This window comes from Amphiprion ocellaris, chromosome 19, assembly GCF_022539595.1.
Source record: "Amphiprion ocellaris isolate individual 3 ecotype Okinawa chromosome 19, ASM2253959v1, whole genome shotgun sequence".
NCBI classification, from domain to species: Eukaryota; Metazoa; Chordata; class Actinopteri; family Pomacentridae; genus Amphiprion; species Amphiprion ocellaris.
In genome coordinates this window covers 29,595,755-29,623,272 of record NC_072784.1, presented here as the reverse complement: position 1 = coordinate 29,623,272, position 27,518 = coordinate 29,595,755, and the positions used below count along the sequence as shown (strand labels likewise).

The following is a 27,518-nucleotide window of genomic DNA, read 5'->3' as shown; positions in this document are numbered from 1 at the left end:
CAGTAATTTTACTGTCGGTAAACTAGTTGAGATGGATTTGTGAAGATAGATTTTGATCTTATATCTTCGAAAAATAACCTAAACCAGTATAGAAATGCTCAGTTTTAAGGAAGCTGTGCATTTAAATGTGTACTTAAGTAGAAAATACGCTTAAATATCTGAAGTAAAAGTACTCATTATGCAGAATTACATATTTCTGGATAACGCGTACTATTGGATGCATTAATTAAAGGTGATTTAACTTCTTTTTCTGCTAGCCAGCTTGTGGAGCATGTAGTGGAGCAAAAAGTGTAATATTTCCCTCTGAATTGTTTGTGCAATGGCAGCATAAAGTAGGAGGAAATGGAAATACTCAAGTACAAAGAGCTTAAAAATCTCATCTTAAATACTGCATTTGACTGAAACCACTGGTTAAAACTGCAGCAGAAAAGGTTGAAAGGTTCAGATTATAATAAATCTCTGCAGAGTTGTAAGAGTATTTTCATTATCAATTCATTTCCCAATTGTTTTTCAAATGATTTAATGAAAAATTTGCTTGATTAAAAAGCCAGAAAAAATACTGTTGCACTTTCCTAAAGGCTCAAATGTTGTATTTAAATGTCTTGTTTTTCTCAGAAATGAAAAAAATGCAGTATGACACAAAATAAAAAAAACAAAATTCTGACTATAAAAACAGCTGATTAACAGTTTAAACTGTACGTCAGTCTGAAATGAAGCATTTAACAAGAGATGAATACTAAAAAAACAGGAAAACTGGTTGAGTTTTCTTACAGCATCCCTGATTTACTTTATCCAAACGGCAAAGGTTCACATCATCTTCTATGAAATGTGTAATCTAGTCGTTTTTTGCCACCGTTTGCTTTCCAACTGAAGCTTCACCAATGTGAGGAAACCAAAACCTCCAGTTAACACAGATCAGTTGAGATTTTTTTTAAATTAAAGTGTTAAAAACACATCTTTGGGCATTTTAATATGATACTAATGTGTTAGAAAGGCTTCATAAACATTTGACTCCTTTGAAATCTCAACAATTTTTTTATTTTATAAACATTTGTGGTCAGGACATAAAAAAATACGGTTACATCAGGAAACTTTGCTGTGCAGGTTACACAAGGCTGCTGTGTGGTCGAACCAGTGGATCAGGATTAGGAAACTATGCAGTCTGCTGCAGGTGAAGAAGAAAAAAAACTGGTTTCTGCCTCCTTGTTTTTATGTTTTTCCACTCTGGAGCCCATCGATGAAATCAGGGCAGTTAAATGTCTTCATGGAGGATCCATGCACAGTTTAAGGTCTGCTGAGAGGCCAGTTATCTGTAATATTTCCATTTTTACAGCAGTTTCTCTGCTCTGCCTCACGTTCTGGTTAGCTAACAGTCTGAGGTAAGAAAACTTCTTGGAGATCTTCGTCAGCCGGCGAGACTCGGACACTAGGAAGACATTTCTTCACCGTCACTGTCGTTCCATCGTCTTCCTCTTCTGAACTCTCCTCGCTTTCAGAGCCTTCGTGGTCCCCGTTGGTCTGGTTTCCGTTTTGTACTCGTCTGTCATTGGTGGAGGCTTTCTTTGTGGTGCTGACCTCATCGACCTCCTCGTCCTCCGCTGAGACGTTTGGATCTTCGTCTTCTCCGCTGTCATCGCCTTCATCTCGTCTCTCGTCGCTGCTTTCTTTTGGTTTCTCCTTGTCGATCACAAAGAAAGGTTGTGCGAGAGGAGTCGTGTCCATTTCCTCACCTTGGTCCACGCTGGACAGAACACACAAAATAAAAATTAGATTTATAAAGTTTAGTGTACAGTTTCATGCAGGCATCAGTTTCAACTGCTTGAGCAGCCAAATGTTCTGTTGAAATTTTGACAATTTTGTGGCCCAAAAATCCAGAAAACCCCCAAAACAAAAAGAAATCAATTCAGTTGAAGTCTTTTAAAGTTTGTTAGTCACACAACTTGTAGGAAACAAAAAATAAAAATTTACTGAATTTAATACGATTTATTACACTGTATACTTGAATTTTACTTTCTTAAAAATGCACATTTTACTTTTTATCCTTATACTTGTTCTATTTATAATTTTAGGACATATTTTTCTACTTATCTGTATATTTTTCAGACTGTTAATATTTCTAAAACTTGAATGGGAGCAACTGTAATGTTAAGCAATTTCCCCTGAAGGGTCAGTAAAGTGTTTGTGATTCTGATTATGAAACAAATACAGTCACATTTTTCTGTCACATCTTTGGTCCCAAAGACACAAAACTGAAGCAAAATGACAGAGACAAAAAAAACAACAAAGATGAACAAAAAAACAACAAAAAGAGATACAAAACAGGGAAAATGAGACACAAAATGACCAAAAATAGACATAAAACCACTAAACACTTAATGTGGTTTTTGATCATTTCTTTCCGTAACCAACTTTAAGCATCAATATTATGGGATGTATCATAGTTTCATGTCACAAAGAGACAAAAACTGTCCCAAAGACAGAAAACGATCCAAGCGTCACACTAAAAAACAAACACAGTACGCAGAACTAAAAACAAACAAAAAAAAGACACAAAATGCCTAAATCTAAACACAGAGCAAAAAAAGGAGGAAGAAAAATGAGACACAAAATGACAAAAAACAGAAACAAAACTGGTCCCAAAGATACAAAACAACACAAAACTGATGCAAAATGACAGAAAGTACACAAAAAAAGACAAAAAAAGAGACACAAACCAAGAAAAACGAGATACAAAATGACCGCAAACAGACATAAAACCACTAATCTGGTTTTTGATAGTTTCTTTCCGTAACCAATTTTAAGCATCAATATTATGGGATGTATCATAGTTTCATGTCACAAAGAGAAAAAAACTGTCCCGAAGACATGGAAAATTATCCAAATGTCATAATAAACAATAAAAATGAGACACAAACGACTAAAAACAACAAAAAAAGACACAAAATGACATAAAATATGATTATGAAACAAGTACAGTCACGGTTTCCTTTCTGCTCCAGAGTAATGAAAAATATTTATAAGTTACTAACAAACCCAATCAGGAATTTATCAACCTGGTTGGATCCCTTAAAATATTTTTTAAACGCTGAAATGTCTGCACGCTAGCAAAAAAAATATTGTACTCTTGGATTTAAATGCAACTTTAAATGAACAGATTCTGCTGTTAATTTTAGCAATTAACAACAAAAAGCAGATTATTTTCTTTGATTACTTTGATTACTGAAGCTGCAGAGCGGAAGTAGAGTTTGGCGAACGTTTACTACTAGTGAGAACACGTCATCTCCAATTGTTCCTGTGAAACCACTTACATATTTTACAAAACCACAAAGTAAATAAATGTGGTTGAGAAACTGCTCAGACACTCCGTCCTTTTGTTTGTCCTGGATTCCTGTGAAATGCAGCTACAGTGCTTGTGTTGTGGTGCAGCTTCAGCCAAAATAAATTGCGTTTGACCCACAAAAGTGTTTCTCCAAGCAGAAAGTAGAGTTTTAATGAACAACGCCAACACACACTGATCCTGGCTGTGAATGCAGCATCCTGTGGCCTGATACTCAAAGACTTAAAGGTGCATCCACATCAAGTGCTTGAGCGCCTTCACCGACATGTTCAAGACCTTTACGCACACTTTCTGTAAGTCTGCATTGCTTAAAAGGAGGAGCAACGACAAAAGAAACATAAACACACAGCTCACTGGTGATTCATGGCTTGAACTGTGTCTCGTGTTCTGACCCATGACGACAAACTCCAAATACCTGAAGTGCTTCGGATCATAAAGAAAGTGAAAAAAGGGAGGAACGTGACATGTCACAAAGTTTTTTTTTTTTCATTTTCGCTCTTGCAGCCACTCAGTCACTTACCAGGTGATATTAAGTGTGTAAAGGTTTAGTAGTTAGGTCTTAGTTTGGGTCTTTGTTGAGTTCAGGGTTGTGGATAATAAGATCAAGCAAAACAGAGTCACAATTGTCCAGTTACATTGGTCGAGACCAAGCAAAAAAATAGTATTTTTATCATAAATGACATACAGTCAAGAACAAAAGCTTACATCCACTTGTAAAGACCATGTACATTGCAGCAGTTTTCAGTTTCCAATAATGGAATCACTGATTCACATGAGTCCTTGTCACTAAAAACAATCATGTTTTGGTTCTTTCATAGATTTATTAAAGGTCTTCTGAAAATATGGCAAAATCTGCTGGGTCTAGAGCTGGGCGATATGGCCTAAAAAAAAAAAAAAAAAAATCAGATTTTTTCACAAAAAATCCCGAATCACGATTTATCCGATTTTTTTTTTTTTTTAACCCCCTACCTAATCTCCTCATGCCGGAGTCCAGTCTACTTTATGCAAATGAGCTGCAGCCTTCTCCAGGTAAACACACCTGATCGCAGCTGGAAATGCGCTGCATGTGGCATGCTGGTCCGGTTGCGGTGTGTTTCCAGCTGTGATCAGGTGTGTTTACCTGGAGAGAGCTGCAGCTCATTTGCATAAAGTAGACTGACTTCTACTTTATGCAAATTGGATGCTGCGTGCCGAGATTCCACGCATCGTGAAACTGTCCTCAAACTTCTAAACTAGGCGTCAGTGACCTAAAACGAGGACAGATTCAGCTGCTGCACAGATTATTTCTCGCTTCAAATGGTTTCAGAAATACTTTTCGGTGACGTGTTTTTGAAATAAAAGGGAAAGTTTGCGGCCGAGCCGCTATGTTTATCCAACTTGTCTGCAGGACTGTCCAGCTGAAAGCTCGGTCATGTGACCACGTAGCGTCCTGCTGTTGCTCAGAGCTGTCATGTGACCATGTTGTGGTCCGCTAGTGACCGCCGTCCGTGTGATTTTCAGATGCAGTACGTTGCCGTGCGGGAAAATCGCATCTAGTGGACACGAGCCTTTAGGTCTGCACCGCTCGCCGCCATGTTGTTTGTGTATCAAGCGCGGGGGGGAGGGGGGCGCACTCTGAACTACGGGAGCCCAGCGGGAAGGCGTTGGTGGCGGATGTTGATGAGAAAATCGATTTTCACTAAAACAAATCGACATTAAGTACAAAGTCGAATTAATCGATAAAATCGATTTATCACCCAGCCCTAGCTGGGTCAGAAATATACAAACAGCATCAGATATCGCTTTTGGTCATGTAGAAAGTTGTGTCAATAAAATCTTCTTAGTGGCTTCTTAACTTAACCCTCCTGTTGTCCTCATTTATGGGCACCAAGAAATATTGTTTCCTTGTCTGAAAAAAATCCAAAAATTCAGCAAAAAAATTCCACAAATTTCTGAAAATTTGCAAAACATTCAGGAAGAAAATTCCAATAATTCCTTAAAAGTTTCCCTTAAAAGTTTTATTTTAAAAAAATCCACCAAATGTGGCAAGAAAATTCTTGTAAATATTTTCAAAAAATGAGTAAAAATCTTCCAAAAAAATCCTAAAAATATCTAAAGTGATTACATATATATCAGTAACACTTCTAATATTTTATTTAAGAACATTCACATAAAAATCAAGCAAAATCCAGCGAAATTTGCAGGATTTTGGTAGATTTTTTTTGGTGAATGTTCTTAAGAAACATTTTTAACACTTCTTTTTTTCCACCAAAAAATTTTCCAAAATTTCCCAAAAATGTTGAAAATGTGGACATCAGAAGTTTCACTGTGAAAATATATTTTTTCCCCACATTTTCAAACTTTAAAACGGGTCAATTCTGACCCGCAGGACGACACGAGGGTTAAAATCGACTACAGCTGCTGAGTCCTCTGAACCAGTTCCACTCACTGATCCACTCATTAGACTCAAACACTACAGTGGGAAAATCTGAGGAGCTCAGCAAAGATCCGAAAAGCAAATCATCAACTTGAATGAGTCAAAAAGTCAGTGCCCAGATGGCTGCCTTTTTGGCTTCACATAATTCTTTAGTTTTAGGCATTATGTAAGAGCTGACAACCTCTGAGTTGTGCTACAGCTTGAATGTCAGCAGGAAACCACTCTAGACCTTTGCATGTGCTGCTGATGACAGGAAATGGCCTCTTGTATAATCTGGGAATACAATTAAGCTTCAGCATGTCAAATAGAACAAAGTATTATGGAATCAGCTGCATTTTTTGTTGTGTTCATTGTATTCTTCAGGTAATATACCTTTAGTGGTACTAGTTGGTACTATTGAACAAGAAATTGAAGAAAATAAGGATGGTCTGATATTTCTTGCCATGATCGTACATCTCGAATGAACCACACCTGAGTTTGTTTCTGAAAACAAAGGCTCTTGTGTTGAGAATTTGACTGACAGCTTCTGCTTCAGCCAAAACCAACCGAACCAAAGAGAAAACGGTGCCAGAGTTTGTTTAAATCAGACCAGACAGGTTAGTTTTCTCACCCAGATGTTGCTCCAGCGACTCTCATCTTCTGCCACATGTAGTTCAGGAACATGGAGGCCTGCAGTAGACGACCGATCCTCTGCATGTGTCTCTCTGTGGGAGACCAATAGATAAAGACTTTACTCGTTTCTTCTCATTTTTACATCCATTTATCTCATTAAAAAAATTATTCTACCGCTTGTATGTCATGTTTATATTGAAATTGTGCCACAGAAAAGAGGAAAAGAGTCAGTTCTTGAAACTAAACCTTTTTCTTTTAGTGTCTTTGTTGATATTTAGCCTGTTAGCATTTTCAGATAATTAGCATGTAGCAGATTTGCACAGGACACAGCTTGTTTCTCATTTAAGTGAAAAAAATGAGAAAAAAGTGTAAAGGATTACAGTCACATGCTGCACCTTTCAATGTCTGCAAAACACAACTTAAAGAAAACTAATTTTCTCTCAGTTCATCTAAATTATTCTCAGCTGTAACGTCATCATACATGGGTTGTAACACATCTATGTTTAGAAGGCAGTTTGCAGCCCTTTTTTGAATATTTATTTTCATTACAGAGGAGAGTCCCTGCACTAACTAATGGGAAATGTAGCGAGCTGAAAACCAGTTTGTTTCCATCACCTCAACATCGACATATTTCTATGCTGCTTCGTTGGCACTTGATCTTGAATCCGTGCAGGTCCAATGAAATCTAAAGACTCTCGAGGCATTCTGGAGCCAAATGTGCTGCCTGGTGTCAGAAAGTTTGGTCTCACAGCAGGATAATGACCCAAAACACTAAAAACAGCCAGAAAGGCTCTGAACTCAAAGTGTCCTCTATGAGTCCTGATCTAAATCCTGCTGAACGTCTGTGGGAGGAGCTGAAACATGCAGTCTGGAGAAGGAACCCTTCAAACCTGAGACAACCACAGCAGTTTGGCCAAAACACCCATCGACAGGCGCAGAAGTCTAGCGATCAGGAAGGCTGTGCAACTAAATATTAAGTGAAGGTGTCATCAGTCTTGTCCAGGCCAGTTTCATTAGTTTGTTTTTTAACATGATTCTGTTCAAGCACCACTGAAAAGCAATGCCTGATTTTCACTGGTTCATTTTCAGTAAATTTTGATGAATTTTTACATTTCAGTTTCAGGGTATTTCATGGTAAGTCATTTTGGACAAGGTTTGATTAACTTTTTGATCCACTGTTGCCAATTTTGCAAGTTTCATGTCATTGTAGACCATTTTTTTGTAATTTTTGAGTTACTATGGACTAATTTTTTTGTCATTTTATACAAGTTTTAAGTCATTTTTGATGCTTTTTGTAACTGCAGACAACTTTTAAGTCACTGTGGACCATATTTTTGTTATTTTGGACAAGGCTTGACTAACTTTTGATTCATTGGTGTCAATTTTTTAAGTTTCATGTTGTTTTGTACTATTTTTTTTGTCTTTTAGGACAAGTTTTAACTCATTTTCAACATTCTTTTTTGCAATTTTTGACATTTCTTGAGTGACTACGGGCTATTTCTTTTTAGATTTTAGACAAGTTTTAAGTCATTACTGATATTTTTGTCACTGCAGACAACTTTGAGTCACTTTGGAGCATTTGTTGTCATTTTTTTCATCAGTTAATTTCCAGTACATTTTTATTTGTTACTACTTTATTTTTCTTAGCAGTTTCATGTCATTTCATGGTGGGTTTTTCTTTGTTTAACTAAAGGGTACCAACAATTTTGTCCATGTGTTTCTACTTTGCATTAATTAAGCATTCAGAGCCTTCAAGTTTCCACATGTTTCATTCAGAGCGAGTTAAAGCTGTATAAATGCTGACTCTGGGCCCTGCGCTGACCTGTATAGGGGATGAGGCCCTCCAGGTGAGTCCGGGCTCCCTGGTACTGCAGCAGCTCTTCGGGCGGCAGGTGAGTGAGCAGCACCTGGAGGACGGCCTGAGCGTCCTGACAGTTCCTGGCGTTGGTGTTCCACACGGCACAGAAACGCAGAAGAGACTCTGACGACGGCGGAAATGGAAAAACAAAAGAAACACAGACGGATGTTATTACTTTCTAGACTGACAGGAATTCTTTCCACGGAGTTTCCTGGTGGGACGCCAGTATTGTCTGAAAGTGTCACTGTCTTGTAGAAAAATCGGCAGCATTGAGAAATTTCAAGAATTCCACCTGAACCGCTTCACCTACTGAACATTTACAAACTACATGTTCTTTTCCAGAATTCTCCAAATAAAAAACTCTGTAAAGACATCATTGTTACCTTTTTGATCCACTCTAAGTTTCAGCACCGTTTTCTCCAGAAGTTGGCTGCTATTCTCCCCCTCACGGATCGCTAGAAGCAGCACAGGAGAGAAATAAGTTAAAATACATTTATTCATGTTGACTTTGTAACAGACAGTTTCATCTTTCCCTCATTTCAAGTGTACAGTCCTAAATTGTGTCCATGTAGAATAAAAAAATATAATTCTGAATGTTAAAAAAGGGTTTGCTGCAACATTTTTTGTTCTTGTTTGCTTAGTTTCATCTGCTGCTGATTATCTACTTATTTTATTGCATTAGTATGTGAGGAAAAGCCAATGGAAGTGACAATTTAGACAACTTTGGTTAAGTTTTTTGCCACTGCAGACAACTTTTGAGTCACCGTGGACCATTCTAAGGTCATTTTGGACAAGGTTTGATTCATTTTTTTGACTCACAGTGGCCAATTTTTCAAGTTTTATGTAATTTTGGACCCTTTTTGTCCTTTTTGACAAGTTTTATTTATTTATTTGTCATTTTTTGACCATTTTTACAAATGTTAGTCAAGTTTTAAGTCATTTTGATGTTTTTGTCACTGCAGACAACTTTAGAGTCACTGTTTAGGACAAGTTTTCATTCATTTTCAATATTTGTCATTTTTTTGACCATTTAAAAAATTTTTGCACGTTTGCACACGTTTTTTTGTCACTGCAGACAATTTTTAAATCACTGTGGACCATTTGTCATTTTGGACAAGTCTGAAAAACTTTTTGAGTCATTGTTGCCATTTTTTTCAAGTTTTATGCATTTTTTTTCCATTTTTTTGTCATTTTGGACAAGGTTTGACTCATTTTCAACATTTATTTTGTCATTTTTTGACCATTTTTTAAAAAAACTGACAAATCTTTAAAATTATTGTTGACATTTTTGACATTTTCTGTCACTGCAGACAAGCTTCATGTCATTTTGGACAAGGCTTGACTAAATTTTTGACTCAATGGTGCCAATTTTTCAAGTTTCATGTAATTTTGGACTATTTTTTTTGTCATTTTGGACATGTTTTATCTCATTTTCAAAAAAATCTTTTTGTAATTTTTGACAATTTTTGAGTGACCGTGGACTATGTTGTTTTTAGAATTTAGACAAGTTTTAAGTCATTTTGGACGTTTTTTGGCACTGCAGACAACTTTTCGGTCACTGTAGACCATTTTTTTGTCATTTTGGTCAAGGTTTGACTCATTTTCAACATTTTTATTATACAATGATGTTATTGCAGCAGCATGTGAGGAAAAGCCAGTGGAAGTGAAGACACCAGAGCACCAACCTGTGGAACCAGTTTGTCGTCACACACCATGTACTATATGTGTTCTACTAATAACATCAACTACTCCGGGGTGTGGAAGCTGCATTATGTACAGGATTACGACACCAGACACCCAGATGCTCAGAAACATTCTTTGTGTTGTTTGCATGACTACACATGAGAAAGCCTGAATTATTCAGATTAACATAATGTCACTGCACCATTTTTTTGTCGTTTTGAACAAAGTTTGACTTACTTTTTGACTCACTGTTGCCAATTTTTCAAGTTTCAGGTTATTTTGAACCATTTTTCTCATTTTGGACAAGTTTTGACTCATTTGCAACATTTTTTTTGTCATTTCTGACCATTTCTGAGTGAGTATGGACCATTGCTTTTTAGATTTTAGACAAGTTTTAAGTCATTTTTTATGTTTTTTGTCACTGCAGACAACTTTTGCTCACCATGTTTTGGTCATTTGGACAAGGTCTGAGGAACTTTTTGAGTCACTGACGTCAAGTTTCATGTCATTTTGGACCATTTTTTGTCGATTTAGGACAAGTTTTGACTCATTTTCAACAACTGTCATTTTTTGACCATTTAAAAAAATTAGACAAGTTTAAGTCATTTTTGATGATTCTTGTTTCTGCAGGCAACTTTTGAGTAACTGTGGACCATTTTTTGATCATTGTGGACAAGGTTTAACTCATTTCAACATTTTCTTTGTCATTTTTAACATTTTTTGAGTGGCTATGGACCATTTGTTTGATTAATAAAATGTCACAGCACACGTCTGTGAGCGAACAAAGGGAAGTGACAGCAGAATGCAGGTGTTGGTGTTGGTGATGCGCATCGCTGCTCAGGTGAGTCGGCTCTTAAAGCGAGCAGCGCTGCAGAATGAAGGACGACAGACGGACTAGACGACAGTCCACAGCAGATAAAGGACGGAGATGAACTGCAGGATAAAGTACCTTTGATGACGGTCAGCACTGTGTGCGGCTGGTCCAGTGAGATGGCGAGACCCAGCGCCTTCAGATATTTCTTCTCATGGAGCAGGTTGGACAACTCCTGCTGCCTTTAGACAGAAAAACACAGGAACACACACAACGATATGCACTGTTATGAGTTTAAATAGTGATTACCAATGACTAGTGCACATTAGATCCAAGAAAAAGAACCAAAAACGTAAAAAAAGGAAAATGTACTTCCTTCATAATCACTTAAGTGCAACATAATTCTACAATGTAACAGATTAATACATTATTGGTGCAATTTTTGCTATTTACGATAAGTTTTCACTCATTTTTAACTTTTTTTTTCTCATTTTTGAGTGACCTTTTTTTTTTAGATTTTAGACAAGTTTAAGTCATTTTTGACATATTTTGTCACCACAGTCAACTTTTGAGACAATATGAACCATTTTTTTACATTTTGGACAAAGTCTAAATCATTTTCAAATAATGTTTGTGTCTTTTTTGACAATTTTTGAGTGACGATGGACGATTTAGTATTAATAGATGCGAACCATTAACCATTTAATAACCAGGTTTTAAGTCATTTTTGACATTTGCTGTCACTCCAGACATTTTTTGAGTAACTGTGGACCATTTCTTTTTAGATTTTAGACTTGTTGTAAGTAATTTTCAACATTTTTTTTTTGTAATTTTCGACATTTTTTGAGTGAGTATGGAATTTTTTTCAATTTTAGACAAGTTTTAAGTAATTTTTGACATTTTTGTCACTTTTGAGTCACTGTGGACAATTGTTTTTGTCATTCTGAACAAGGTTTGACTCATTTTCAAATTCCTTTTTGTCATTTTTGAGAGACTATAGACCTTTTTTATTTTAGACACGTTTCATGTCATTTTGGACCATTTTTTGTCAACCTTAACCCTTTTGACAACTGTAAAGTGCACTAGTGATGAGGCAGTGTGAAATTTCCTGTAAATAAAGTCAAATGCGCATGATGTTTATTTTTGTATTTAAAATGTCTGTATTTGTCATTATGCAATCATCTCGTCGCTCAATCCAGCATTACAACAGAAGAAATGTGCTGTCCTGGTGAATCAGCTTCTGCATGGTAGAGATTAATGATTAATAAAAACTAAAGAGACAAACTGTTTTTCAGATAGTTTTTTTGTCATTTTAAGGAAATCTGGGAAACAGACCAAGGACAAAAGACAAATCCGTTTTCTACTACATCAGACTTTACATACAGAGTTTAATTAATCTATTAGTCTGTGGAGCAACATGACATTAAATCAATTATCTGAGACCTGAAAGTTGTTTGTGCACAAACATGCTGATCGTTACTAACTCTGACCTGTGATCTGTCTGTTTCAAACACTTTCGCTCTGAGTTTTCACGTCCTAAAGATGGAACTTACTTGAGTATTTGATCCTCCTGCTTGGCCTGCTCCTCTGCCAGCTCCTCCTCAGTCACATCCTGGTGTTTTAGGACAGAAAACAATTCTTTTACTGTCTCAATCTTCTATCTATATAATATAGAGTCAAATTTCAGGTAGAAAAAAACACACACATCAGGTGTAGAATGAGTATTTTGCTGCAGGCAGATACATACTTGCTGTCAAAACAACAAAAACCTTTATTTGGAGTCACTTTCCAAATCATTCTGAGCTGTTTAATAACTAATCTTTTGTGTCTTTGTTTCATTAATTTCCAGTTTATTGCTGTTTCTCAATCTTTATTTGTGATTTTCTTCAAAGAAAATCATTCAACTGCATCCAAACAGCAAGACAGGAAAAGATCTTTGCTTCTTTGACCTACATTTTTTTCTTGTTTAGAAGTTTGGCTGCTAAATGATGGAGTTAATCTCCTCTAAAATCCTACTTACCGCCCACACGGTGATGTTAGAGTCGGCCGAACCCGTCACCATCCTGTCGTCTTTGCGGCTGGGGTGGAGACCCCACACTTTGTCCTGGTGGGCGTCCAGCGTCTTCACGCACTCGTTGGTCTTTATGGTCCACAGCTTCACCAAACCGTCGGAGCCACTGAAGAAAAATGATCAAAAAAAGAGGCTTTTATTTAATCACATTAATAGGCTCAGACACAGGTGGATCCACAGCAATACAAGCCACATCCTAAAACCAAAATACATACTAATTCTAGACGGGTTTAGAGTAAAATGAACATGGATTTAAATAAAGAACATTCAAATAATCATTGCTTTGTATCAGCATATTAAAAAAAAAGTGTTTAAGCCTCTAAAATGTGAAGATTTGCTGCTTTTCTTCTTGGTTTTATACTAATTTTTGGCAGGTTTTGAGTGCGTTAACACAAAAGAAGTGCAAAAATATCATAGATTTTAACAGAAATACAACAAAGATTCATTTATTTGTGTAATAAAGTCAAATAAAAAAACCTCTGGGATTTAAGCCTTTAAAATGTGAAGACTGGCTGCTTTTCTTTTTGATTTTAGACTAATTCTCAGCAGATTTAGAGCACGTTAACATAATAGAAGTGCAAAAATAACAAAGATTCAAGTCAAATTTATAGAAAACTCTGGGATGTAAGCCTCTAAAATGTGAAGATTTGCTGCTGTTCTTCTTGGTTTTAAACTATTTCTCAGCAGCTTTAGATAAAAAAAAAACACAATAGAAGTACAAAAATAACATAGATTTAAATAGAAATACAACTAAGATTCATTGCTTTGTGTAATTAAGTTAAATTTTTTTAAAAATCTGGGATTTAAGCCTCTAAAATGCAAAGATTACATGCTTTTCTTTTTGTTTCTATACTAATTCTCAGCAGGTTAAGAGTAAAAATAAACATAGATTTAAATAAAGAACATCCAAATAATCATTGCTCTGTATAATCAGGTAAAAAAAAAATGTTTAAGCCTCTAAAATGTGAAGATTTGCTGCTTTTGTTTTTAGTTTTATACTAATTCTCGGCAAGTTTAGAGCACGTTAACACAATAGAAGTACAAAAATAACAGAAATTTAAATAGAAATACAACAGAGATTCATTGCTTTGGCTAAAAAGTCAAAATTTAAAGAAAACTGATATTTAAGCCTCTAAAATGTGAAGATTTGCTGCTTGTCTTTTTGTTTTTTAACACTAATATCCATAGCTTTTGCATTAAAACAGGACAAAAATGGGGATTTGACATATTAAAGTCCAATCAATTAATTAAAAAAATGTCTCAATTAATAATAATGTGCTCATAACAGTGAGTACCCCAAAAATAAAAAATACATTTAAAATATTGTGTGTAGGTTTTGGACACTATTCTCCAACGCTGCATAAAGAAATTCCTACACATATATTTTTAAAAATTAAAGCTGGTGGAGAAACAGGCTTATGGATAAAATAATAATAAATATAAAAACAAGTTACTGTCTGTATTTTTCTGTATTCTAAATGCAAACTATAAAGAAATTGAAAGTATTTTCTCCAACTTTAACTTCATTCAAAGCCCACAGTGGTGCAAAATGAGCGTATTTCAGCCTCCTGATCCTGCAGCGGGTTTTTAAAGTTTAGTTTTATTTTATTTTTCTTATTAGCAACGAAGTGCGACAAATGCAAGTTTCTAGAAATGTGTCATGGAAGTTGATTCACATCTTGATAAAAACACATTGAGGGATTTTCACAGCTTCATTTCCTGAACCTGAGAACAATGTGGACAATAATTAGCATTCTGTTGTTAATATTATGGAGAAGAAGGGATTTTTCGGTTAATATTTAACAAAGTAAATGAGTCTGTGTTAAATTATTTGACAGAAATTTGTGCATTTTCTTTTTATTTCTGGTGTTTTTTGAGCAAATAAAACCTTTCAAATTCTCAAATTTGATCAGGTGATTTTGCCAAAACCTCAAAAACTCCTCTGTGCAGAAGAAACTTGTTTTGCATGAGAGTTAATGGTTGTTACCTGGTGAGCAGCTGAGTGCCTCGACTCACGAACACGACCTTCAGAACCGACGCATCGTGACCCTCGAACGTCTGAAAGGACCAGGAAGAGAAAGAACAAAAACCGCTCGTTGTCACATTAAAGCTGAGACTCTACTCTTCATTTTAACGTGATGCCTTTGAACGCAGCACCAGAGAAAGTCTGATCACCTTGAGGCAGCTGAAGTCTTGGAGGCCCCACAGCTTGGTGGTTCCGTCTGCAGAGGAGGAGGCCAGAACCTGGTCGACGGGCGAGAAGCAGACGGCCCAGACGCCTCGACGGTGACCCCGAAACACCCCCAGCAGGCCCACGGTCCCGTCCCCGCTCAGGGACCAGAGCTTGGCTGTCCGGTCCTGGGAGCCTGAAGCCAGCAGCTTGTCATTAGGAGACACTGCGACGCTGTTTACATCCTGGAAGAATGAAAAAGGAGGGAAATCAGGAACCAGTTTTCATCAAAAAACATTAGATTTCAGTAAATGAAAGACTGAGAATTGTAATGGAAAACTCCTGCTGCCTTTAGACAGAAAAACACAGAAACACACACAACTTTATGTATCACTGGGAGTTTAAATAGTGATCACCAACATTTACTGTAGATTAGATGCAAGAAAAAGAATCAAAAATGTAAAAAAAAATTTTTGACAATTTGAGTCACTGTAGACCTTTTTTTTTTTTTTTTCCATTTTGGACAAGTTTTGACGAGTCTTTTGAATCACAGAAAAAGTCACTTTTGAGTCCATTTGGATCATTTTTACCTGTTTTGAGTGAAAATGCAGAGTTATTTTAAATTTTAGACACGTTTTAAGTAAGTTTTGCCATTTCTGACATTTTCTGTCACTGCAGAACACTTCTGAGTCACTGTGGATCCTTTATTTGCATTTTTGGACAAGGTTTGACTAACTTTTTGACTCAGTTGTGCCACTTTTAAGTTTCATGTCCATTTGGACCAAATTTTGTAACTTTTTACCTTTTTTAACAATTTACACAAGTTTTAAGTCAATTTTTGACATTTTCTGTCACTCTACACAACTTTTGATTCACTGTCAACCATTTTTGTCATTGTTGGACAAGGTTTGACTAACTTTTTGACTCAATGGTGATAATTTTTCAAGCTTCATGTCATTTTGGCCAATTTTTGAGTGACAGTAGAACATTATTTTTAAAGTTTTAAGTCATTTTTGACATTTTTTTTGTCACTGCAGATAACTGGACCAAATTCAAAAATGCTAAAAAAAAGAGGAAAATGTAGTTATTGGATAATCAATTGAATGCAACCTATAATACGTTATTGGTCCATTTTTTGGTCATTTAGGGCAAGTTTTGAGTCACTATGGACCTTTTTTTGGTCATTTTGGCAAGCTTTGACTAACTTTTTGAGTCACGGTTGCCAAGTTTCATGTCATTTTGGACCATTTTTGTCATTTTGGACAAGTTTTGACTCATGTTCAATATTTTTTGGTCAGTTTGACCATTTTTCGGTGACAATTGACTATTTTCTTTTTAATTTTAGACAATTTTAGTAAATTTTGACATTTTCTGTCACCCCAGACAAGCTGTGGACCATTTTTGTCATTTTGAAGAAGTTTTGAGTCATTTCCAATTTTTTTTTTGTCATTTTTGAGTCAGTATGGACCATTTAGTTGTTTTTGGTTTTGTTAATTTAACAAAGTTAAGTTTTAAGTCATTTCTGGCATTTTCTGTCATTGCAGACAGCTTTTGAGTCACTGTTCACCATTTTTTTTTGTCATTTTGGATAAAGTTTGATGAATTTTTTGACTCATTTTCAACATTAATTTTGTCATTTTTCACAATTTTTGAGTGACTATTTTTGAGCGAAATTGCATGTTGCACGTGATTATTTCATGAATCCTGAAATATTTTTTCTGATTTTACATTTTCTGACTCTCATAATTTGTGTAATTTTGGCAACTTTTTAAATAAAAGCCACTCAGTCCCATTGACAGATTTTGGGCTCAGAGGGTTAATATAAAAACACAGATTTGTGCAGCTTAAAGTCCAAAAATGAGCTTTTCTTCCATCATTCAACAGCTGATTAACAGCAGTGAGTCATCGGATCACAATAGAGATATAAGGTTTGTTCAATGCAAAACTGTTGGTTTTATTCTGAGCTGGAAGCCGGACTTTAACTGATTTATTTTTTTAAAAATCACATTTTTTCCAAGAGAAGCAGATTCTCTAAAACCCTTTTCCTTTTGTGATCTCACACTGTTTAAATCATCTACTTATCGTCTACTTATAAATAAACAGAAGAACTGTGTAATTACTAACTGTAAATCAACAATTTTAAAGAAAGACGTTTATTTGATATATAAATGTAGGATTTTATATTGCAGTGAAAAATGAGACTAAAAACTTGACTGGAGCAAAAAAAAAAAAAACCTGCTTAAATTGTTGGAGTTTAGACGATTAAATGCAAACCTTTTTCTAGATTTTCTGCACAACTTTGTTTTTCCTTTGACCACAAGTCCAAATATTTATAAACCTATCTATTTTTAATTTCACTCATTAAAGAATTTGAACTTTTGCTTCCGTATCGTACCACAGGAGAAGAGATTTTTGAGTTTGCTTCTAGTTTAGAGGATTAAGTGCCTCAGTTATTCTAGTTTATCGGAAATTCTCTGCTCTGTTCTGTGTTGTTTTTTGTCAAAATATCTATAAATCTGTCTATTTTAGATTCTTTGCAGAGCAGAACATTTACATTAAAACATCAGTAGTTTTTACAAACCACAGAAACACTTTTTTTCATTTAGAAGTTTTTTTGTCTGAACTGGGTTGAACTGCAGGCTGTGTCTACAGAGCAGATAGGAAACAAGTGCGGGAGCAAATTAAACTTGTAAGTATTTTGTAAGAAATCAATAAGGAAAGAAATACATAATTAAACAAACTAAACTTTTAGTTTTTGTGTCATACTACAGAGAGGTGCAGAACTTTATAATGAATTATTGGCAGCAGTTTTCAAAGTATTTAAATGTGTTGTGACAGATGAGAGAAGGATGAAGCCACAGATTAAAGCTAAACTTTGTACAGGCTTTTTTCCTCAGCATCATATTTCCAAATTCCTAAATGCTGCCTTAAGTGGATTTCACCAAGTGACTTTGTTTCTTGTGTGAACGATTCCCCTGAGAATGAAATCCTGTACGTGAGCAGACAGCAGTTTACTAGAGCAATAGTGTGATGCAACAATATGGTTTCCTCAAGTTATAGAAACACAGTTCAAGAGACGATACAGGAAACCAGATGTCTAAGAAGCATGTAAGATTACACAAAACTTCATACTGTTGTCTAGTTAGATTTGCAGAGGAGTGAACAGACCATAGTAGAGTATTTATCATTTGTAGAGTCGACAGTTTTGCTTCTTCTTTATTTAGTGAAACTGTACAGAAGACATTTCTCAGTTTCCTTTACTTTTAGCTACAGTTGTTCTGTTTCTGGATGTGGACTTTTATTGTTCTTTCTATTAATAACTCCACCAAGGAACGCGGTGGAGTTATGTGACGATCAATGTTGCTTTGTCCATCTGTCTGTCTGTCTGTCTGACTGGAGCAGAAAAAACACAGAAACTGCTTTGAGTTCACAAGTTTAAAAGTTGAAGGTTAACAGACTAATTCTGAATGAACAAAAGCTCTGTTTCTCCTGCACTATGTTTGGCTTTAATGTGGAATTTAAAGAGGAAGAAGTCTCTCTTTTACAAGCTCCATTTGTTAAATCACTAATCAGGTGAAGTCACATGAAAAGTTTGCATTTAATTTGAGGCTCTGAATTTAGTTTTGTTTGGAGCTGATGGTTTTTTGGGGAAAAAAATCCTGCAACTACAACGATCTGAGCTCAAATTTGGACAAATTGAATTCTCATATGTAATATACAGTTGGATATAACTGCAATGCAACTCTTTTAGTCAATATTTGCACTTCACAAACACGTCTGCACTTTCTATTATCAGCTACAAGCGGATACAGGATTGTTTTTCTTCCTTGTTGACTGAACTTTTAGTCTGGTACCTTATCGTGAGCCTTCTCTGTGGCCCTTGCAGTCAGCTGATGGATTTCCTCCCCTGCTGTGGGAAACTCTGCTGGCAGATCCCAGACCTTCACCGTACAGTCCTGACTCCCGGTCACAATGAAAGACGCTTTCATCCTGGACACAAAGACGGAAGAAGAGTTCCGGTATTCTTTAATCATTTACCTGCAGACTGTGTATCTGTGTGGTGCAGGTGATTAGAGAAGCTGCAGGAGGTGTTACCTGGAGCAGGAGATGGAGCCCACAGCGTTGGTGTGGCTGCAGCCCTGAGCTACACATCGGACCTGACCATCACCGTCCATCTGCCAGACACGAACCCCCCGATCCTGAACACAAAAACACAACATTTAATTCATACTGCTGGTTTAAAGGTGCATCTGTCTGCTCTGTGTGTACACTGGACATAACATCTGGTGTTTGTAGCAACCATGGCCACATACAAGAGGATAAACTCCAGCCAACCAATCACATTCCTGCTCGTTTAGAGGCAGGCTATGAATTCCTGCACATTTTTCTGAGGATATTTGGTGAATTTGATGATTTTTCTGTCGATCAGATGTGAGAAACAGCATAAACCTTGCTGTTTTGAAGCAGAAAATATTAAGCCAGTTTAAGCACCACTGGGATCTGAATTTTCAGACTCCCATCCTGCACTAGACTTCTTCATGCAGCAGGATGAAAGAATAGTGTCTGCAAGTGGATCTATGGTTCTTTAAGCTAGGAAAACCTGCAGCCAGGTGACATGCAGAGCAACAGATTGCTGAAAGTCAGCTCCGGTAAAAAGCGTGACGTACAGGACGATAAAAGAAATATTCAGCAGAGAGATCAGAAACTGACGCTGCAGTTTGCAGTGTGTCGTCCCAGAATAATAACTCCAGAATAGACGACAGAGAGCGTGAGCCACTGGTGCTAAAAAAAAAAAAAAAAAAAACATTTGCACAGCTTTACTGCGAAAAATAACAGTGTCTCCAGCCCGATTTTTGGTTCTCCCAGCGAATAAATCTAACAATCGAAACAACTAACTCTCACTTGCTGTGTTCGTGAGCTTGCATGTTGTTTTTTTTAAAGACTTTTTTGACTCTAACATTTATTTCACATCAGCTCTGACAAATAAAACCTGCAGTTCAACGCTGTATGCACTCCCAATTAAAAGTTTGGAGTCATCCAGATAATTCCATGTGTTCCATGAAAACTCCCACTTTTCTCCATGTGCTAACATAACTGCACAAGGGTTTTCTAATCATCAATTAGCCTTTCAATACCATTAGCTAACACAATGTAGCATTAGAACACAGGAATGATGGTTGCTGGAAATGTTCCTCTGTTCCCCTATGGAGATATTCTGAGTGCTTTTCTTGTTCATTTTTCTCACAGACGTTTGCATGCTGTCGGCACAACAACTGATAGCACAAAGACAATTAATAGTGACTTCAACAGAAGCTTGTTATGAGGAAGGACTGTGTGAGGAGATTCTCCATCATCTACATCTTTTTAATTCAACGTTAAATTTGTTGTAACTGATGTAGCTGCTCCCGGACTCAGTGAAAAAAATCACAGCCAGCCTTTACGAAACATCCACAAGAGCACTATTTGTTTTAGTGTTCAATACGTGGGGAAATCTGATGTCGTCACTGAAGTATGAATAGAAAAATCTGCATCACTCACACAGAAACCATGAACTGGATTTGAAAGAGCACTAATGTGTGTTGCTTAACTGCTAAGCTCTAATATCAACAAACCTTCTATTAAATGACAGACTCCACCTATTCTATTTATAGACAAGCATTTCATCATGTCGACATGTTGGCACTGCCATGTGCCAAATACCTGAACACAGCTCTGTCATTATCTATCTTACTGTTTCTGTTCCGTCTTGTTCTTACCTTTGCACAGCTTGCAAACAGAGAACCTTTTCTGAACACGTCCAGAGTGAGGACAGTATCTGAGGACAAGATAAAAACAGCAGAGATAAACATCAACGCAGTGACACACGTTATTTAACACAACCCTGATTTCCTGAGATTCTGGTTTTCTTTAGTCATTCTGTGATCCATAAGTAAAAGAAGAGAGAAACTGACCTTTCACTTTGAATAAGCTTTCAGTTTTTAAACATCTAACAGGTAAAATGACGGACAAAGAACATGATAGAGTGAAAAAATAATAATAACAGCAACTACATCAAAATATAACCTAAATGTAAATAAAGCCAATGTATTAAAACATCTTTTCCATAATGACAATATTAACAACAATAACAACTAGTATTATTACCGTCTTTTTATTATTATTATTATTATTATTATTATTATTATTATTATTATTATTATTATTATTAGTATTATCATTGTTATTATTATATTCTACCATTATTACATTTCATAACAATAATAATATTATTATTATTATTATTATTATTATTATTATTATTATTATTATTATTATTATTATTATTATCATTATTGTTGTTGTTGTTGTTATTGTTATAGACTTACAGTAGATCTCACAGTAACAGGATCAGTACCATAATACAAATTCAACACATTTAATCATACAGTAAAAATACTAAGTTAAATAAACTTTCTTTGTCCCTTAGTTTCACCTGACGAAGGTCTAAAGACACAAATGTGTTTCTAATAAAGTTTATTTCAAGTAAAAGTAAAGTGTGAGGGAGATATTTCCTTCTATGTACCTGTCTACTAGAACTGCAGGTGTGCACGAGTCTTTACAGTCTATTTTCTATGATCTAATGTTGTTTTAAACTTGATTTATAGGAAGAATAGAGATTTACATGCTTTAATTATTACATTTTTTGATTTCTACATAATTTTTTATTAATTTTAATGTCTTTGCAGACTGTTAAAAGTTACATTCCCTACATATAAACATTATTACTATTATTTTCTATAAATAAAATCCAGCTCGCTCCTCATCATTTCATCAAATTAAGGAATAATATTAATTTGAAACCAATTTCTTTTTTGCCTCCTTGGTGCAACACACACCACAGGATCTTCTAAATCAGCCAACAGGCGTTTGAGTCCAGGTGAGCTGCTGCTGCCCCCTGCTGGCCGCTGACCTGTGTGTCCGTAGAGGATCTGGCAGCTGTTGGTGAGAAGCTCGAACACCTTCAGCTGGCAGCTGTTTGTGGCCACAACGATGTGAGTGTCGCCTTTTCCCAGAAACTTCACGTCCAGAACCTCGTCGCTGTAGCCCACAAACTGGAAGCAAAAAAACCAACAGAGAAGGCAGTTTTATTTACAAACTAGTGCTCTGTGATGAACCTAAAATAACCTGCGAATCAGTACAGAGAAGGAGGAAAACATCTCTTCTGTTTAAATAAACCACAGATGAGAATTAACACTCAAAAATGTGCAAAATACTGAGTCTCTGTGCAAAAAACACAAATATAATTCCATTAGTATTTATCACACTGTATGTTTTCTTTTTATTTGTCTTAGGACTGAATATGTTACTTTTTATGCTTATACTTTTTCTACTACTGTTTGTATTTTAGGACTTGTATTTAACTATATACTTTTTGCACTGCTTAAATTTCTATGACTTTGAACAGGAGCAACTGTAACGTAAGTGATTTCCCCTCAAGGATCAATAAACTATTTCTGATTCTCAACAGATAATTATCCTTCAATTTTCAGCGTTGACTTCCACAAGCTGTACATTGTCTGTTATGCTGTTCTGGAGCAACTCATATTCATTTTAAGAGGGTCCCTTAGGAAGGTTTTTAAGATTCTAGGAGACCATGTAAAGTACTTCTTTCCCTGACAAGCATAGATAGTTGAAAAATAAAGATCCTCAGCAAGGAGAACTTCAGACTTTCTTGCTTTATTTGTTTCCTGTCCAGATCATTTTATTGTTCTACAGCGATACAGTCCCAAAAAGAGACTGATTAGAGCAGAAAAAGTTAGATTTGCACGTGAGCTCACTTATAAATTTGAAAGATGTTTTTAAATTTGCTCTTTCCTTGCTCCCAAGAAACACCACCAGACTTTGCAGTTGAAAGAATGAGGCTAAAATTGTAGAATTTGGCATAAAACCAGGCAGCATCTACATTTATTAGAATAAACAACTGCAAATATAGTCTGAGCTATTAGTGGTTTAATGATGGAGCTTTTATTGGTTTTGGCTGCAGCAGCTGTGTTGCTTTCAGCCTCTATTATATGTTTTAATTCCTAATATTTGCTTACGATTGCAGTTTGTTGCTCTTGTGAGAAATACGCAGCTCTGGACCTGTTAATGTCCAACAACACCTCCTTTATTGGCCAGATTCAGAAATCGTGGGTTGACTTACAAGTTTACAATCAGGTTAATGTGACGAGAACATAACAAATCCTGTGTATGATGATTTTAGTCAGGTAGTACAGGCCTCGGATGTTTAAAAACTGTAATGTGACGCATCATTTCCACATTAGTAACATCAGTAAATGCGTGCTTCTGGTACCGACCTGCTGCTGTGTGCTGAGACCAGGCAGCTGGTAGAGCAGGATGTTGTGTTCTGCAGTGACTGTGGCGAGTCTGGAGGATTCAGGCAGGTGGAAAAGGTACGTCAGGCTGCGAGGACTGTCCTGCTCCTCGTCTTCCTCCTCCTCGGAGGTGAGGGTGGAGGGGAGGGACTGGGTGTGGACGCAACGGGCCGAGCTGGCCTCCCAAACCCTCAGCACACCTACAGGGAAGAAGAAAGAACAGGTGAGAAATCTTAAGAAATCTAGACCCATGAACAGCAGTGTGGAATTCAGGAGGCAAACCTTTGCTTCCAGCTGTGATGAAATGCAAATCTTTGCTCTTTACTCCGATCTCAGATAAATCTGTATTCTCAGGCAGAAGTACGACGCCTTCCACAGCCTGCAGATTAACACACAAACACAGATGAAGCTGCAGCAAAAGTATAAAGACAAACAATGTTTTAATATTTTACAATCGGACCTCGTACACCGGAACAGTCCTCTTGGCTTGGCGAGTTTTCAGGTCCCACACTGTGCAGATCTTATCTCGGCCAGAGCTACAAATAAAGATCAGATGCACACGGTGAGGCTTTAACTCGCAGCACCGGAACAGAAATCTGATTGTAAATGTCACCCTCTCTGTTCCGTACCTGACCATGGTGTCACCGTCGGGGCTGAAGCTGAGGGAGGTGACGGCGCTGTAGTGGCTCTGCAGGACCACCAAACACTGGCTGGAGCGAAGGTCCCACAGCCGGATGCCACAGTCCAGGGACGAGGAGAAGAGCTGCAGGCGTTTGATATCCGGGTGGAACTCCACCAAACTAAAACAGCAAAGTTCACATATTATTTTCATGCTGCCAAATTCTGTAACAAAATCAGCAATTTAATGTTAAATCTGCTGTCAGTGGCTTATAAAAAGAGTGTTTCTGGTTGGGAATACATTTGTCTGTACTGCTTTATATTTTTTCTTTCCTTTCATTTCCAGAATCTTTCCTTCTTGTTTTTTAAATAATCGTTTTATATAATAATCGTCTTTGTACATGTACAATAAAGATACTCTATACTATTTATATAGGCATGTTGCAGCACCTTTACTGTGGATTAACTTTATTATATGATCTAAGAAAAGTTTGGATTGTGTCGCTTTAAGTTCTGCAGAAACAATTAATTCCAAGCTATGTCTTGTTCATAGATTCTGGGATTCATTTATATATTATGTTACACAATCATGAGTTTATTGTTAAATCTGTGGTGCTAGTGGCCTATAGAAAGAATATTTCTGGTTGAGAACACCTTTTTCTGTACGGCTTTGTATGTTGTGTTTTTCTTTCCTTTCCTTTTTAGAATCTTTCTTTCTCCTTTTTGAAAAAAAAATCTTTTCATAGTTAGCTTAAGAAGCATTTTCTTTACTTATTTATTCCTAAACCTTAGACATGATGCATGTTGCTGTTTTGCACTTGAAAAAGGTTTGCATATAATTTCTTTGTACATGTACAATAAAGATACTCTATACTATTTATATAGGCATGTTGCAGCACCTTTACTGTGGATTAACTTTATTATATGAGCTAAGAAAAGTTTGGATTGTGTCGCTTTAAGTTCTGCAGAAACAAATAACTCCCAGCTGTGTTTTGCTCTTAGATCCTGGGATTCATTTATAAATTCTGTTACAAAATCAGCAGTTTAGTGTTGAGTCTGTGATTTAGCAGCTCATAAAACCTGTCTTTTTAGACTGTAATTTCGTTTTCTGTACTACTTTATTTTTTATAGAAGCATTTGCAGTTCTGTTCCATCCTGCACGTGTCCCTTTAAGAAACAAACTCTAAGCTCCGTCTAGTTCATAGATACTTACTGTACAACCCCAGATGACCCCTTCAAGTTGTGCGTGCAGTACTGCTTCACAACATCCCAAAGCTTTATGGTTCCATCACAGCCACCTGCAGGACGACACAAACAGAAAACGATGACATGTCTGTGCAGCAGAGATCAGACAGAAGCTGGTTTTCATTCATAATGCCGTATCTGACCTGTGGCGAGGAGTGTAGAGGTGGAGTCGAACGTCATACTGGCGACAGGAATGGTGTGAATAGCCCTCCAGGAACGAGTGCAGCTGGCCTGCCTCCAGTCCCACTGCTTCAGCAGCAAAGCCCTGCTGGCTGTAACCAGCATCTGTGATGGGACAGAGAGCAAAGACGAACTGAAAACAGGCTGAAAATCAAATAGAATCAAACCCACAACATCTGTGGTTAAACCATGGAGTTAGAGTGAGTAAAGCTAGTGATTCAGGTGTTTACTTACTTCATCATCACAGCTGAGTGCAAATGATGTGATGTCCTCTTGATCATCCTGCAGGACAAAAATATTCAACACACGTCTATTATTGTCATGTATTTACATTATGAGATGACAAAGAAGTTCGAGATTTATGTCCTTCATGATCCATGATGCAAAAAGAGTAAAGATGCAGGAGCCCAAACGTCTAAATGGATTCATATTAACAACATATATATATATAATAAACACTGAAATTATCGTCACTAACACAACTCAATATTAAATACCAAAACAAAAACAAGTAGAATTAAAAGAAGCTTACAGTTTTAAGTTTCAATAAAGTTGTGGGTACTTGTCTGCAAATGTGCAAAGAAAAACTACTCCAATTTCTGTCGTAACATCAAGAAATAAGTTGCAACGACTTCATCTAACTGCAGGAAAGTTTTCTTCAAATACACCAACTCTGTACTCACATGCTCAATACAGTGAACGATCTTCCCCGTGCTAATCTCCAAAACGTTGACACGAGATCCACATGTGCAAAAGATGTACTTCTCATCTTTGCTGATCTGAAAAAAAAAATAGACATACAGGTTAAAGGGCAAATCTGCCGACTTTTCATTTTGGTTACAGATTTTAACTTTAACTATAAGCACTTTATGACAGACAGAAAGCACTTTACTAAAATAAGAGCACTTTACGGTAAGTTTAACCCAGCCAGAAATAATTTATCATCATCGTCTTTGTGTTACTATATTGTTTTTATACGTCTGTAACTCTGTATGTTTTTCTTTTATGTTTGGGACAACAGACGGAAATTAGCCTTGTGCTAAATCTGGTTTATTTACTACAACCTTGTGTAAACTTATGAGACTGTGCATTCATTAATAGGCTCTGTCCCAAGTCCCAGATAAATAAATAAATGAAATGAAATAAATACGCTCAATAAAAAATTGACTGCTGTGATTCTGCAAATACGTTGTCAAGTACGTGTTTTGAACTCACACGATACTAGTTTCTTTACCATATAACAATGCAGCATTACAGTTAGAAAGGTGAGAACCCCAGTGACACTGCTTCTCTAGTCTCTCTCCCATCATAGATATTCACTCAGCGTATTATAATAGCTAACATTTTTTCAATAAGATCGTTATTATTATCTTATAATCGTTAGCGCTACATAATGTGAGATTTTGCCCATCCCTTGGCAAACAATTTACACATTCCTGCACAACCTGTACAGATGCCTCACTGAAATAACAATACAAACATATATTTTTATAATTACTTGCATTTGCTACATCTACTGCTTATGTCTCTTCTAACACCCTCTGCTTACTACCTGCAGCACGTATATCCTTCTTTCATTTTTCCTACATGCCGATGTTTACTGTTATGCACGAAAACAGCAAGTCATATTCTGCACATGTGGAAGAATACATGACATTTAAATGCATTCTGATTCATTAAATCCTTTGATTCCTTCATAAGCATCCCTGTATATGCGCCAGGATTAATCACGCTCTCAGAAAACGCACCTGCACTTTGCCGCCTTTGTAAAACGGCTCAATCTTGCTGGAAACAGCATAACTGTAAGAGAATGAGAGAAAAATGTCAGTAACGTGGAGCAACTTCCACTGACACTTTAGCTTTTAGCTTGTTAGCCGGCTAGCTAGTTCTGAAGTCTGCACGTGTGATGCTTCAAACTTACTTGGTTTTAAACTGAAGATTCGTAGTCGCCATTTTACACACGACAAAATCCCAAAACTAAATATTTTAGTAGCTCCGGGCGACTTAATTTACGTATTTCTCATGTCGCACGTTGTCAACACATCCAGCTCCGCATGTTGATAGCAGAGTCGCACACGTTGTACGTCATCCGGACGCACAGAGCTCTGATTGGTCCGACATAAAATAAAACTTATTCATTGATAGTTTACTGGAATTTAAAAT

The 27,518-nt window shown here is 36.5% G+C and overlaps 1 protein-coding gene across 1 annotated transcript; it reads right to left on the bottom strand.

The window, feature by feature from the left end:
- Positions 1–1,012: 1,012 nt before the first annotated feature.
- Positions 1,013–27,424, bottom strand: tbl3 (transducin beta like 3). The gene is made up of 23 exons (XM_023284846.3): positions 27,277–27,424; positions 27,104–27,155; positions 26,039–26,134; positions 25,590–25,637; positions 25,319–25,460; positions 25,144–25,228; positions 23,942–24,112; positions 23,773–23,848; positions 23,595–23,691; positions 23,295–23,512; positions 21,908–22,049; positions 20,715–20,773; positions 19,054–19,157; positions 18,813–18,948; positions 14,964–15,203; positions 14,776–14,846; positions 12,738–12,894; positions 12,271–12,329; positions 10,856–10,959; positions 8,607–8,678; positions 8,188–8,346; positions 6,364–6,457; positions 1,013–1,741 (listed from the first exon to the last, which is right to left on the bottom strand). Exons 1-23 carry the CDS (start codon positions 27,306–27,308, stop codon positions 1,363–1,365), a joined length of 2,793 nt encoding a protein of 930 aa, XP_023140614.2. The 5' UTR covers positions 27,309–27,424; the 3' UTR covers positions 1,013–1,362.
- Positions 27,425–27,518: the final 94 nt, after the last annotated feature.

Bases quoted from the DNA above. Each gene is read 5' to 3' on its own strand.
- tbl3 (XM_023284846.3), bottom strand. From the start codon at position 27,308: ATGGCGACTACGAATCTTCAGTTTAAAACCAA. The intron at 8,347-8,606 runs GTAACAATGATG...CGCCGTCGTCAG, and splicing joins ACTTAGAGTGGATCAAAAAG to AGTCTCTTCTGCGTTTCTGT. The intron at 1,742-6,363 runs GTGAGAAAACTA...TGTTCTGTCCAG, and splicing joins GTCGCTGGAGCAACATCTGG to CGTGGACCAAGGTGAGGAAA.